At 43.4% G+C, this 13,403-nt stretch overlaps 3 protein-coding genes across 3 annotated transcripts; 1 reads left to right on the forward strand and 2 right to left on the reverse strand.

The window, feature by feature from the left end:
• Nucleotides 1-4,696: 4,696 nt before the first annotated feature.
• On the reverse strand, nt 4,697-7,720 carry LOC135815172 (ubiquitin-ribosomal protein eS31 fusion protein). Its single transcript, XM_065328431.1, has 4 exons — nt 7,623-7,720; nt 7,508-7,555; nt 7,333-7,387; nt 4,697-5,075 (listed from the first exon to the last, which is right to left on the reverse strand). The coding sequence occupies exons 2-4, from the start codon at nt 7,553-7,555 to the stop codon at nt 4,714-4,716; spliced, it is 465 nt and encodes a 154-aa protein (XP_065184503.1). The 5' UTR covers nt 7,623-7,720; the 3' UTR covers nt 4,697-4,713.
• A 66-nt stretch (nt 7,721-7,786) lies between these two features.
• On the forward strand, nt 7,787-9,210 carry LOC135815173 (calmodulin). The gene is made up of 5 exons (XM_065328432.1): nt 7,787-7,902; nt 7,986-8,016; nt 8,298-8,441; nt 8,518-8,760; nt 9,004-9,210. Exons 1-5 carry the CDS (start codon nt 7,900-7,902, stop codon nt 9,030-9,032), a joined length of 450 nt encoding a protein of 149 aa, XP_065184504.1. The 5' UTR covers nt 7,787-7,899; the 3' UTR covers nt 9,033-9,210.
• Nucleotides 9,211-10,896: 1,686 nt separating this feature from the next.
• LOC135815174 (ubiquitin-conjugating enzyme E2Q-like protein 1) lies at nt 10,897-13,114 on the reverse strand. The gene has a single exon (XM_065328433.1). It carries the CDS (start codon nt 12,707-12,709, stop codon nt 11,825-11,827), a length of 885 nt encoding a protein of 294 aa, XP_065184505.1. The 5' UTR covers nt 12,710-13,114; the 3' UTR covers nt 10,897-11,824.
• Nucleotides 13,115-13,403: the final 289 nt, after the last annotated feature.

Consider the following 13,403-nt stretch of genomic DNA (forward strand, 5'->3'; position numbering starts at 1 on the left):
GTGAGCCTCCATACACGGTATGTCGTGAATCATAAAACGTCTGTACGTGGGTCACTGAGTATCACGTGGTACACCCACGTAAAGTACCCACGGATTACGTGGGACTAAACCTCCCTAGTCTCTCCACCAATCGGGCGTGTAACGGCCCATAACCCTGTACTATGTATCTAGTATTGACTGAGTACGAGGTCAATAGGAAATAAAAGCTGAGTAAAAGACCGAGGCGCTAGCGAAGCCGAGGTCTTTTACGAGGTTTTATTTCCTATACGTACTGACGAAAAGAAGCTAAACATCACAGCAAACTAAGAAAGTTAGCTGTGACCAGATGATGCCGCCTTCAAGTCAAGCGCTTTGCAACACATTCTTGCCTGCTTTTAACTTTACGCCCATGTTTCTGTAGCTGTGCTGGAACTGCTCTATTTCGCCGCCACTATTTACCATTAGCCATGTCTCCACCCTCTTCCACCCTACACAGTGGGTCCATTGTTATTAGGCATCTGCCTGTTTTGGTTTCTCCACTATAAATAAAAGAATACTACTAGTACTACTCCAAGTACTAGTACTATGCCGAGGAAAAAGGCACAGGACGACCTGATTGCTCACTTAGGGGCCGTCCGTAAATATCGATGTTTTTTTAGAGACGATATTGGTGCTTCTCTCCCTTGACCCCCCCTCCCCCCAGAAGACGCACATGTACAGTAGGTATCGGTTATAGCGTGGGTGTTTGAAAAACGACATTTGATTCTTATTGCCGATATTTCTTACACACGATAAATCACGTGTGACATATCATAATGCACGTGTGACATAATACATGTTTGGCATATGTGGACACGTACTACACAATCATGATATCAACAGGTTTTCATGTACTCTTGATGATACACAAAAAGTGACATGGATCAGACTCGCGGTCATGCTAGGCGACTGCGGAGGAGAGAAGTCGGAAGAAAGAGTCCGACTGGACAGAAAAAGTGATTCTCCAATGCTCAGTTGGACATAACTCTCTTTTTGTGTTGAATATTATTGTATTGAGCATGCACAGAGCATTATGTTATTACTACAGGCGATACACTTTGCACTAATCTGGCATATTTTGCTACACAAAATCCATTCTTAGGGCCGATATATTCTACTATGCGATAATACTGCTTGTAAGAATAAATTTGCACATAAAATAGGTGTTATGATTATGAAAAAATGAGTGTTCATTCTTGTAGGCAGTATATTCTTGTATACGACCACACTATAACCGATATGCACTGTACATCTAGATCATGGAATCAATATTTTTGGATGCTCATTTTTTTTCCTTTTTTTGTCAATAATATGAACCTAAGATGGCAAGTTTGCAGTATTTATATTATGGTCTAATTGAGAAGGAGAGCATTATGACTTTTTTGGTCGCCCTCGAGAACACTTGTGGCCAGCAGCCTTCTTGTGCTGCATTAGAAGGTCTCCTGCAGGCATCGTTCGGCCGATTTCCACAATCAATAGCTCATTCTTTTGCTCTTGAAATTCGCCATGGGCGTACAGCTTCCAATTTTTGATTTTTTCTTGTGTTGCGAGTTTTAGCTCCGCGAACGGAAGCTGGTTTCACATTTCTAATGATTTCTTGTATAGCCATTTAGACGTCCGCGTGCAGGGATCGGCGAAACTTCAGATATTTACATCGATATTTTTCTGATGCTCGAAAAGACGCACATGGCTCAAACCCCCTCCCCCAGACGCACCAATATCGTCTCTAAAAAAACATCGATATTTACGGACGGCCCCTTAAAGGGGAAGTGCATCGATTTTTCGAGTAGGGTCCAGAAGAAAGACAATTTGATATCGGTTCGAATGGCATATCTCTCGCTTCCATACGATAAGCCAAACTTGCCAAATCGCCAATTGTATGCTCGCGTTGCCATAGCGACCAGAGCAGTGATGACGTATGAAAGGCTTAGCTCCTCCACAGAGAAGGTCGATCACTGCATAAATTGGTCATTTTTTCAATTGTCTTATTGTATTCACGATGTGAAAGAAGTGCTGTGTTCAATGCTGTTAGTGCCGTGAACTATTTATCGCCCTTCTCATGCATTTCCCTAGGCTGACTGTGCCTAGGAAATGGTTTCCTCCAGGACAAGATGCTTGGAATTCGCCATCTCTCCTGAGACATTTTCAGCAAACTTTCAAACCTACGACATTACTTCATTCGTCAATCTCCACCACCCGTCGTCTCACCTGGCTTCAGAAGATGGTACGAGAGATAGGAGAGTCGCCAGGAAGCATCTCATTCATCTTCAGGAAGTGGAAAGAGCAAACGGCATGGTCCTTGGTTGGGGGAAATGCTGAACGTCTGATTTGTCCCAACCAAGATTTCAGCATTTTGTTCGTCACTATTTTCGCTTGTCTGCTGGTGTCTCCGCACTCCAGCTTTCTCCTGTCGGTGTCACGTCCCAGCACACAACCGAGAGGACTACTAACAAACAGTTCACTGCACTAACAGCATTGAAACAGCCCTTCTTTCACTTCGTGAATACAATAAACCAATTGAAAATGCCCAAATTCCGCAGTGATCGACCTTCTCTGTGGTGGAGCTAAGCCTTTCGTACGTCATCACTGCGCTGGTCGCTATGGCAACGTGAGTATACAATTGGCGATTTGGCAAGTTTGGCTTATCGTATGAAAGCGAGAGATATGCCATTCGAACCGATATCAAATTGTCTTTCTTCTGGACCATACTCGAAAAATCGATGCACTTCCCCTTTAAAGAACGCGAAACAACGACCACCCAACTTGCCAGGCTCATGTTTTCGGAGATAATCAAAGAGGGGAAGTTACACAAACACGAAGTAAGACAGACCGGACAGCAGTATCTCTTCGTGCTATACTACATGTTGAATGGAACTGGTGGTGGACTAACAAATGGCAATAACAAGTAGTGTCGCACGACGTTCGTTTCGCCGGATAGATTCTGACGGCTCATCAGGTGTGCAGATCAGACTCGGATGGTCACACATGCCAAGTCTCATCCCGATCAGAATCCACATTTCTGCAAACATGTACAGCAGAGTCACTCGCCAAAAAACGATATTTCAAAGGAGTTTCCCCCAGGGACGTTCTTATTTTTCGGTAACCTGGCTGCGTTTTAAAGCTGTCCCCTTGGAAAAACGCGATTTCGCGGCCGCGGAAATCACGGAATCCACACTTTTGCCCGCGGAATCTGAATTTTTTCAGGTAAATTACTAAAATTACTACTCAGAAAGCAGCAGAAAAACTACTTGCGATCTGTTTGAGCACATTTCTCTTGCCAGTGCAGGTCTCTCCAAGATTGATTGATTGATTGATTTTTATTTAAGGATTGTCCAAAGATTCTTCACTCTTATTCAGTTTGTGACTGCAAAGGATAGTATGAAAAGTGCTCCTTCATATCATATCCTCTACGAGGAGGGTGAACAACTTGCAGAAAGTGCCGCAGATTTTTTATTTTACTGTAGAAAACCCCCCCTTTTCCCCACGGAATTTTGAATTCTTCGCCGCGTTTTTCCAAAGGGACTGAGTAAAGGCCGATTCACAATCTTTTTCATGTTTGCGACATCCTTAAATTCCTTATGCACTAGCCGAACTATGCATGCAAGTATGAACTGTTCTTATATCCTCTCCGAATTTTAGGAGGTTCTCCAAGCTTCAGAGGTGGTTGAAACTTGGAGATTGCCGCGGTTTGAGATCACGGCATGCGAAAAAAGCCATGTGTTGATCACGAGCAATGCTCCTTCCACCTGTCACTTATGGTGAAGTGCTGTTCACTCTGGAATTTGTCTTCGAGCATGCACAGACTACGGAAATGATATTAATTTTGTATGGGGGATACTTTTTGTTGTACTAATGGGTCTCAAAACTTGGAAAATTGGGTTTTCCATACGTTCAAGTGGCCATAAGTATAGCCAAGAGTACATAACCCCCCAGAGTGTGCAACTCCCACATACCCTGCTGTCCCGACAGAATTTCAAGTTGACGTCATTATTTATGACGCAATGCTCCTTGCACCAGTGATTTACAACATGTGTACGGGTGTCAACGCATCACACGTTTTTCTTTGCAATAATTTGTACAGGATCGATCTGCTTCGGTCAACCACAGGTTACGATTCGTCTGGAAATCCGTGTACAGTGCGCATTGCATCATCAAAATGTCAACTTGAAATTCTGTCGAACAGCACCCATAGTGGAGTTGCACACTCTGGGGGGTTATGTACTCTTGGTATAGCTTAACCCCTTGGAAACCACGTTCTTGGACGGCGTGTCTCTACTGCACATGGCCAAAGCGGTTCGAGCTACAGTGATGGCAACTGAAATCCGACCCCTTGAGTGGTACGCTCACATCGCAAAAACCAAACAAAGGATGGTAAAACTACGAAACAGAGACCGCTAGAATGTGAACCCACCACTCAGGGATTCGGATTTCAGTTGCCAGGACTGTAGTTTTAAAGGATGAAGGGGGTGTTTGACAATACACTTACAGTGGGCGTTACATCTTAAAAATGACAAGTTGAAATTCTGTCAGGAAAGCACCCATAGTATAAATTCCACCCCCATGCAAAGGCAAATGATTGAGCAACAACTATTGACAACAGTCTCTTGAAGGTTTTTTTTACATATTGCGAATCAAGTGGGCAGGACGGACACACACACACACACTAACGATTGAGATGTGCCAACTTAGAAGAGTTTATTCTGCTTTGTTGTATACATATGTGAGACCACACTTGCCACAGTATTGTCGGTCAAAGTGGCTAGCCATAAACACTCCTGCGCCACAGGCTGGGGCGGGGCACTCACGGCGGAGACGGGTGATCTTGCCGTTCTCATCAACCTTGTAGAACTTGAGGACTGCAAGCTTGACCTTCTTCTTCTTGTGCTTGATCTTCTTTGGGGTGGTGTAGTTCTTCTTCTTTCTCTTCTTGGCACCACCACGCAGACGGAGGACAAGATGGAGTGTCGATTCCTTCTGAATGTTGTAGTCGGACAAAGTACGTCCATCTTCGAGCTGTTTACCAGCGAAAATCAGACGCTGCTGGTCTGGAGGAATTCCTGTGGGAAAATCGGGGAATAAAACGACATCAGGAAGAATTGTCAGTAACCTGTAGTCATTAGCAAACAAATACCCAATTTCAACAAATTATGAACCCCAACTATTCAACCATTCAGCATTGGTGTTACATCCCACACAGAGAAAAAGCACGACACCGTGTTTTCTTTGTTAGAAGCCCAGTCTCTAGTATTAGCGCATTGAAAGAGGGCTCAGAGAATTTATACAATGACAGTCTCCAATATAAGGGCAGGAATAATATCCATACACAGCATGACAGACATATGTTGTGGTGCAAGTCAATGATAAAACTATAACCAATGTACATGACAAAATGGTTGAAAAAATTATAAGCCCGGGAATACAAGCTGATTTTTTTGAGACAGAAGCAGGATTGAAGAGAAGCCACACTTTTCAAACCATGTGCAATTACTTGCACAGTACGTGCACAGCAGTGCGCACTGTATAGACTACAGCATAGACTGATGATGCTAACATATTTTGAACACAAGCATGACTTCAAAAAAAGCATTGCTCGAACTCCGGCATATACGGCCATAAACAACTGCTTTTATAAGAGGCGTAAAGGTCATCCCAAGAATGTATGGGCACACACAATTGTAAGAAGCCCACACTCCAAAATCAAGGCACAAACAAACCACACTACAATACGGTTTGTCACAAGTACAGACTAAAAAAGGACCACTTCCATGTCTTGGGACACATCCAGGAGTACATCCACATCATACCATACAGAAACTATCTATGAAGATAATGACTGGTTTCTGTTCATCCTGAAACTGTCACCAAGGACAGTTTCGTATTGTCAGCTGACACATTATACAGGGTTCGCAGCCAACCAAGCACACAAAATTCCAAACTTTTTCCAAACCCACTCGTGCAGGAAAAATAAATTATGAATCTCTTCTGCATGACTGTCTTCTCCACTACGAGTACAACCAGGGAGTAGTAAAATCCTCCCTAGTACCACTACCATCAACAAATTCACCAAGGTACATTGCAATGGCATCGCCTTCAGCAGCTAGAGCCCCCGAAAATAGCAAGGGAATTCATCGCCAGCATGTCTTCTATCGCGGTAGTCAAAAACGGCCACTTGCACGGCCAAAAACTCGAAATTCAAAACTTTTTCCAAACTATTCCAAAAGGAGCGCCTTTTCAAAACTTTTTCCAGACTTCCAAACTTCGCTGCGAACCCTGCACATAGCTACACTACATTCACAGAGCTCCTGTAACTGTAAGTAAGTTGATTTGGGTCATTCATACATTCACCTCGTTTTATTCACAAGAATAGACTGTAGGTGCGTGCAAAATCTCTGCAGATGCACCACAGCCATTTTTCGTCAAACTGTATGTCCGTAGATTGAAATTGCTGTGTGGACTTTGACTTTTATGGCATGGTGTAGTGGGTGAGTCATTTTGAATCTATGATCAATTATCCTAAATTCCTGTCTGCATTGAATTGAAGGGATGAAGATGAGCTTTCGTTAATTTCCCCCATCCGCCCTCAGCACCATTCAAGGGGTGCATAAGATATATTGCAACAGATTGGAGTCAAAATGTATTCCCCCAGTCTCATTTTCAGGAGCTGAAGTGCGCCTAGTGGTGCTGCCGAAGAGAATGAGAAATGAGGAGAGATATTCCGCACTTTACTGTACAGCAGGTATAACAGGAAATCTATGAACGTTGTAGACGATGATATCCATGACCAAGTTAGTTAAATTGGCCCGGGCCAAACATTTCGGCAAAATCTCAACTCAGCTGATGAAATTCCCACTGTGATACTGTTCACACTCAATTTAAATGTGAGCTCGATTTATACAATGAATTTTCGTCGAAATTGCCTACAAGCTCAAAATTTACGATCCACATTGGGAATAGGGAACTTTATTCGTACACGATGATATGATGTGAAATATTGTCAAGAATATCCCAATGAATGTAGCATTGGATTACGACATACCTGGACTTCAGGAAATAAACACAGATTTTGTATAATTATGAAACTAGATTTTCAACTCTGATAGCATTCAATTGTATTACCTCTTTTGAATGACATTAGGTTAAGCGGTTTGACATTATAATTCATATTTACATGCATCTAGAAACAGTACAACAGTTCCTATACGAATGTTACATTACATTGCCCAATGCAGATATCCAACACACGTTTTTACACATTTAGTTTGAAAACTTCACAATAAGTCAGATGCAGAGAACTAAATGACATGAAACCCCTACCTTCCTTGTCCTGGATCTTGGCCTTGACATTATCGATCGTGTCACTTGGCTCGACCTAATCCCAGACAAAGCAAAAGAGGTATGGCTATCTATAATACATTTCTCAATGCATATGCACAAGTCATTATGATCTCTTCACATAGGGAACTAAAAATTTATAAGGACGAGAACTAACCTCGAGGGTGATTGTTTTACCCGTGAGGGTCTTTACGAAGATCTGCATCTGTAATCCAAAGGAGAACAAAACTTCAGCTACGTCCTACAACAGCTAGAGAAGAGCTCTAGCTCACCTTTCCTTGGAAAGCTGGCAACCCAAGGCTTCAGCTTTTCCACAACAATCGAAAAGGAACAAGCTAGCGTGACGCCATGTTATTTTTGAGCATGCGCATTGCCTGTTAATGTGTAGTCATGGCAGTAGCGTAGTCCAACCAATCACGATAGGGCACTGTGTTGGTGTAGTGCTTTGCCGCATTGCGTCGGGCCTTGGAGTTGATGATTGTCGTTTTGTCTTCATCACTTTACCAGTAGTTCACCGTTTTTTGAGGCTATCACCTGTTTTGCTTCGCCATGGTAAGACGAAGTTGTTCTCTGTTTTTACTATGGATATCCGAGCTGAGGATGGCTGCTGTTGTGTCCTCTGCTGTGTGGTGTAGGCTGACCTTCTTACCGAGGAGCAAATTGCCGGTGAGTTGGTTTTGTGACCGGTTTTCGCTTTTTGATTAGCGGCGCGTAATGGCGAGCCTACTATTTTTCTAGTCTCGTATTGTAATTTCTATCACCCAGGGTTGTCGGTATTTGTGCATTGTACTGTTATACTTGAATCCACCCCAAACTTCACAATTTGGAACTGTTTCGCAAGGAATTAATTGTGGCCATGTCAGCTGCGTCCTGCTCTCAGCCCAACTCCATACAAGATTCCGAAAACTTCCCCTGACGGCTGCTTATTATTTTTGTACTGGTTTCAGAATTCAAGGAGGCTTTCTCCTTGTTCGACAAGGATGGCGATGGCACCATCACCACCAAGGAGCTCGGAACTGTAATGCGCTCTCTTGGACAGAACCCCACGGAAGCTGAACTCCAAGACATGATCAGCGAAGTGGACGCTGATGGTATGCAGTGGTGGTATTGTTTGTTTGGTTCACGTGTGGATAGACCTTGAGTTCAGACTGTTGTGCGTTCTGTCAGGAAACGGCACCATTGACTTCCCGGAGTTTCTGACGATGATGGCTCGCAAAATGAAGGACCAGGATTCCGAGGAGGAGATCCGTGAGGCCTTCCGTGTTTTCGACAAGGACGGCAACGGTTTCATCAGTGCCGCTGAGCTTCGCCACGTAATGACCAACCTTGGTGAGAAGCTCACCGATGAGGAGGTTGATGAGATGATCCGTGAGGCGGATATTGATGGCGATGGCCAGGTCAACTACGAAGGTGAGCATACCCGACTCGCATTGTAGTGGTTACTACGTCTTTTGTGGCACGAATCGTTCTGTACGATCTGTTGATATTATGCTTTTGTTCCGAGTCTGTGCCTGCTTTCTTATAATCAATTGCTACGTCTGACCCTCACGTTCTGTGGCTTTTGTTCCATGCTGGTGCCTGTTCTTTGTTCGCCTTGTATCAATTATCATTTAGCTGACCGAACGTGTGTTTGTTTCCGTGTTTATTTTGCAGAATTCGTCAAGATGATGACATCCAAGTAAAGAACCACCATAACAACACTTTCGTACAAAATTTTGTTTACCCGTACTCATAGATCACCATTATGAAATGCTTTATGAAAATGCTTTGAGGTTTTTAGAATTGTTCAACTAAACTAAAACGTGTCTTTTGTGGTATTGGTTTGACTCTCGATGTGAGGTTTGGGATGTACCGCGTGAATGTGTAGTGCTTCTGTGGTGTGGACCGTGGTATGGCCTGAAAGATTCGGCATGATGTGAACCGTGACAGGTGCGTCGTTTGTCACTTTGTGCTTGTGTTGCAGACCCTTGCCGGGCCTTGGAATGTATTTTTGGCATGATATAAGTGGTGACAGTTACGTCATTAGTGCCGGTGTTGCCCTTCTACTTTGTCAGTTGTAAGAGGCCGGCCGGGGTTCAATAGTCCAATACTAATAGTATTTTTCAGCACCCACCTTTTCTGCAGGTAAAACGAATTGCAATAAATATTGATATTAACACCCAGAAATAACTGGACATATATATGTAGATTCTTCATCTGCATTCAATAATTTTTCAAAACGAAACTCCTTGAAACCCACCCGCCCCCCAAACGAAAACTACCATTGGTCTGTCTCCCGTGAATTCCGTGCAGAATTCTGCGGCTAAAACAGTAAATTCTGCGCTAATTCTGCAAATCCTTCTATATTTGCGGCAATTCTGCGAGGAACATGAGCGTAAAATTAAACTACTAAAAACAGGTCGGATTTCCGCAACCCCACCGAAGTGTGTTGTCCCTAGGCTATATTCTGAACCTAAATTATGCGAAATCCAGGTTATCCTGATCGAAAAATTGAAAGCTCTACAATATACTGCCAGTTGATTTTGAAAGCCACAAGCAGTTTGGTTTGGTTGTGAAAATACATTGAAAGTCTCCAGAAAAAGCAGTTTTTCTCTCTTTTCTGCAATATTCCGCGGTATTTTCTGAATTCTGCGGACACTACTGGATTCTGCGGAAATTCTGCAATCCGTGGGATTCACGGGGAACAGATTGGTAACCTTGGACGGCCCCTATATTATGGTTTAGATAAATCCGGGTATTCATATCAGTATCTTTAATGAAACACACCACACACGTGTTACTACTAGTACAGTGAGTATCGTTTATAAAGTGACCGCGTGTAACGATATACCGGCTATACATGTAATGATCGAACTCGCCAAAATCAAATCACAAAAAAAATACAGCTAAAATATCACAAAACACACTATTATCGGCTATACCGATATATCGCTTATTGTGGTGGGCTTCAGGAAGCAAATCATATCAAATGCACAGGAAAATATCGTATATACTGATCAAGAGTGATGATCACAAAACAATTGTTCTTCAAATTAATTATTTAGTTTATTTCTTCCAAAACTGATCCAGTGTTGCCTGGATGCATCTGGCAGCAGACGTGATTGAGAGAAAATTCTTCCCTGTATGCTGTAAGCAGCCACATGTACACGTGGCTGCTTTTCATGCTTTTTCCAGCATGTACGCATCATTTCATGCACAGTCATGTGCCATGTGTCAGTCATACATGCAAATCGGATACATGTATAGTGATGCACCGGATATAGTGATAAATTATCGAAAATCAAAGGGGCACGTTATATCCACTATTTACTGTACGTGCCAAGAGTATTATACCGGTAAGCCCCCACAGTGTGCAACTCCCTGTCCCCGCAGAATAACAAGAACAAAATCCTGAAAACAGGCCATTGTGCGGCACATAATTATGCTGTCCCCCGGGAATTCCGTGCAGAATTCTGCGGCTGAAAACAGTAAAAAAATTTAACTGGTTTCTGACATAATAACAGACCGTGATTCCGCCCCAAGGTAGCAAAGGGTGCAGCTCGCATGAATCATGAGCGTAGTTTTCACGAAGTGGTGTGATCCACACCTCAGGTTTTAAAAACAAAGAAATCTCTTCCAGTTCTGCTCGATATACTCATTTCCTACTGGTGTGACAAATACTCATGTGTGGAGCAACAGAAGTACAACAATACTAGAAGAGCATCTCCACAGCGTGTAGTACAATGAAGCAGCTATCATATTTTTTTGGTCATCTTAAATAAAGTTATTATTATTATTATATAGCAAAACACGGACATAGGCAATGGTGAAATGATAATCTGTGTATGTGTGACCAATCAAGTGCCAGGGTGTAGTAGTGTAGTACACATGCACATACAGTCCTACACGACAAGCCGCCACAGGGGAAGACAACCAGAGCCAAGGGCTTCAAAAAGTGGAATCGCACTGGACTGCCACTGCAATTGAGTAACATTGTACTGAAATCGAAGTTGCACGGCTGCAACAAAGTCATCACATTCGTACATAATGTACTAAACAAACTTCAGCTGGCACATCATTATTTTTAATCAGCATACACAAACACACACACACACTCAAGACTCAGACTCAGACATGCCCATTGCGGAAGCGATGATAGCGAACAGCTATGTTAGACATAGCAACATAGCAATCAGCACACACACACACACCGACCGACAGACAGACAGACACTGTGGTACACACAGACACACTACACACGCCGTTACACTCATACATATACACAGGCATATAATAATTATGCATACTTTAAAAAAAAGGTACTTCAGTAATAGTAGTCAAGGCTGAGTTCAAAGCTTTGTGTCATAAACGGGTGACCAGTGTGTCAACACGGAAGGTATTTAATACGTCTAGATTGTGCACACCTGGGATAGGACGGTACTGTAATTCCGTGTCTGCAAAGTTTTATCAAAGAAGCAAGACAAGGAGAAGCAAGTCAACCCTTTTCTTTGGGTGGAGTGAACCAGCCTCGGGCCTGATGAACCTTTACCACATGCTTGAATGACTGCTCAGCGTTAGCTTGAGTGTAGGCAAGCCGAGACTTACTTTGTTGGCACAGCCGCGCCTTGCCCGCAACCAGGGACGCAGCAAATTGTCTCACTATGGATTCAGCGGTGTATGCTGCGCTCCAGCCTTCGGCCGTAAGCAGCTCCATGCAAATTGCGCCACCCTCCATGACATAGCCACCTATAATACACGGCTTTACAACGCGCATAAACGGCGGACTGAATGGGTACTTTTGAGGAAATAGTATATTTAGTGTAATTGCTGGGATGCCGGTGGATTTCATGTCTTTATGAAGCTGACTGTCGGGATCAATTCGTGTTAATTGCACTTCCCATTCGTGGAGATTGTCATCGATGAGTGAGCACTCTATCTCACCATTCCTTACGACATCCTGAAACTCCCGCAATAGACGACGACTACAAGGAGTGGTAGTGGCACTGCTCTGTTGCTGCTTGCTCGCCACAGCTTTGTCATTGGTGGACACATGTGCCTTGGAGTGTTTTCGTGTACCAGTTGCTTGTGCAGTAGGCTGAGTTGGACGCTTAGCTCCACCAGTTTCTCCGATACCGGAACTAGATGGGCTTGCTTTGCTGTTTGACTCACTTTTCGACTTACTGGCACTAGCCACTGCTGCTGTTGCGAAGCCAGCTGCTTGCATTTCCCCACTGGCTTTGCCGCTTCCAGTACCGTCACTTTCTTCAGAGTCAGGCGAAGAAATATCAGAATCTCGTTTATTCTCCGCAGCTCGCCTCTCTTCACCCTCAGCTACCGAAAGGTTGCGGAGTCCACTGAAAACTTTCTTGACGCGATCCATGTTTTGTCTTATGTGAGTTCTGTTTCACATCATTTGCAGCGGCATGTAATCTAGGCATATCAAGGAAGCTCGCCGTGGCGCTACGGAGCGGCCAACGAGACAATTCTACTCCTGATGGCAGACTACAACACACTGTACTGTATTTCCTTTCGCGAACAACATGGACAACTTTACATGCACAGCGAACTGCGCTCTGACAAAATTTTATTATTAGCTGCTTATGCAGGTAGACGTCTACTAGATGGGCACCGGGTACTGCCGATTCAAAGATACAATAGTATTAGTAGCAAGCTCGTGCAGTCCTGTTAATTCTAGGGCTGCGGCTTCACTATCCAGTTTTCCAACTACTGTACATTGTAATTTACTTCTGATTCTAGTCCTCACCCAAAAATAATATTCTATAATACTAATAGTCACAGAGCTGCTCATCAAGTACCGCAATGAACTGAACTCTGAAGCCAAGGCGGCAAGGGAAAGAAAGACATACATACACATGATACCAAGAGTCCATAATTATGCACTCTTGATGAAACGTCATAGTCATTGCGCATATCGGAGCTTCAAGCTTCGATAATTATTTTAAAATAGTTATTGCCTATGACGTCATAAATATCCAACCGGCAACACATCTCTCAGATCAGAGTCAGAGATGAGTCCATACTTGATAATACACTTAGATTTTCACGCACCTATA

This window comes from Sycon ciliatum, chromosome 4 (assembly GCF_964019385.1).
Source record: "Sycon ciliatum chromosome 4, ocSycCili1.1, whole genome shotgun sequence".
NCBI lineage: Eukaryota > Metazoa > Porifera > Calcarea > Leucosolenida > Sycettidae > Sycon > Sycon ciliatum.

What these genes read in the sequence shown, in the direction of transcription:
- LOC135815172 (XM_065328431.1), bottom strand. Translation starts at nt 7,555, where the DNA reads ATGCAGATCTTCGTAAAGACCCTCACGGGTAAAACAATCACCCTCGAG. An exon ending in GTAAAACAATCACCCTCGAG is followed by an intron (nt 7,388 to 7,507) that starts GTTAGTTCTCGT and finishes GTCTGGGATTAG; the next exon opens with GTCGAGCCAAGTGACACGAT. An exon ending in CAAGATCCAGGACAAGGAAG is followed by an intron (nt 5,076 to 7,332) that starts GTAGGGGTTTCA and finishes ATTTTCCCACAG; the next exon opens with GAATTCCTCCAGACCAGCAG.
- LOC135815173 (XM_065328432.1), top strand. An exon ending in TACCGAGGAGCAAATTGCCG is followed by an intron (nt 8,017 to 8,297) that starts GTGAGTTGGTTT and finishes TACTGGTTTCAG; the next exon opens with AATTCAAGGAGGCTTTCTCC. An exon ending in TGGCCAGGTCAACTACGAAG is followed by an intron (nt 8,761 to 9,003) that starts GTGAGCATACCC and finishes TTTATTTTGCAG; the next exon opens with AATTCGTCAAGATGATGACA.
- LOC135815174 (XM_065328433.1), bottom strand. Translation starts at nt 12,709, where the DNA reads ATGGATCGCGTCAAGAAAGTTTTCAGTGGACTCCGCAACCTTTCGGTA.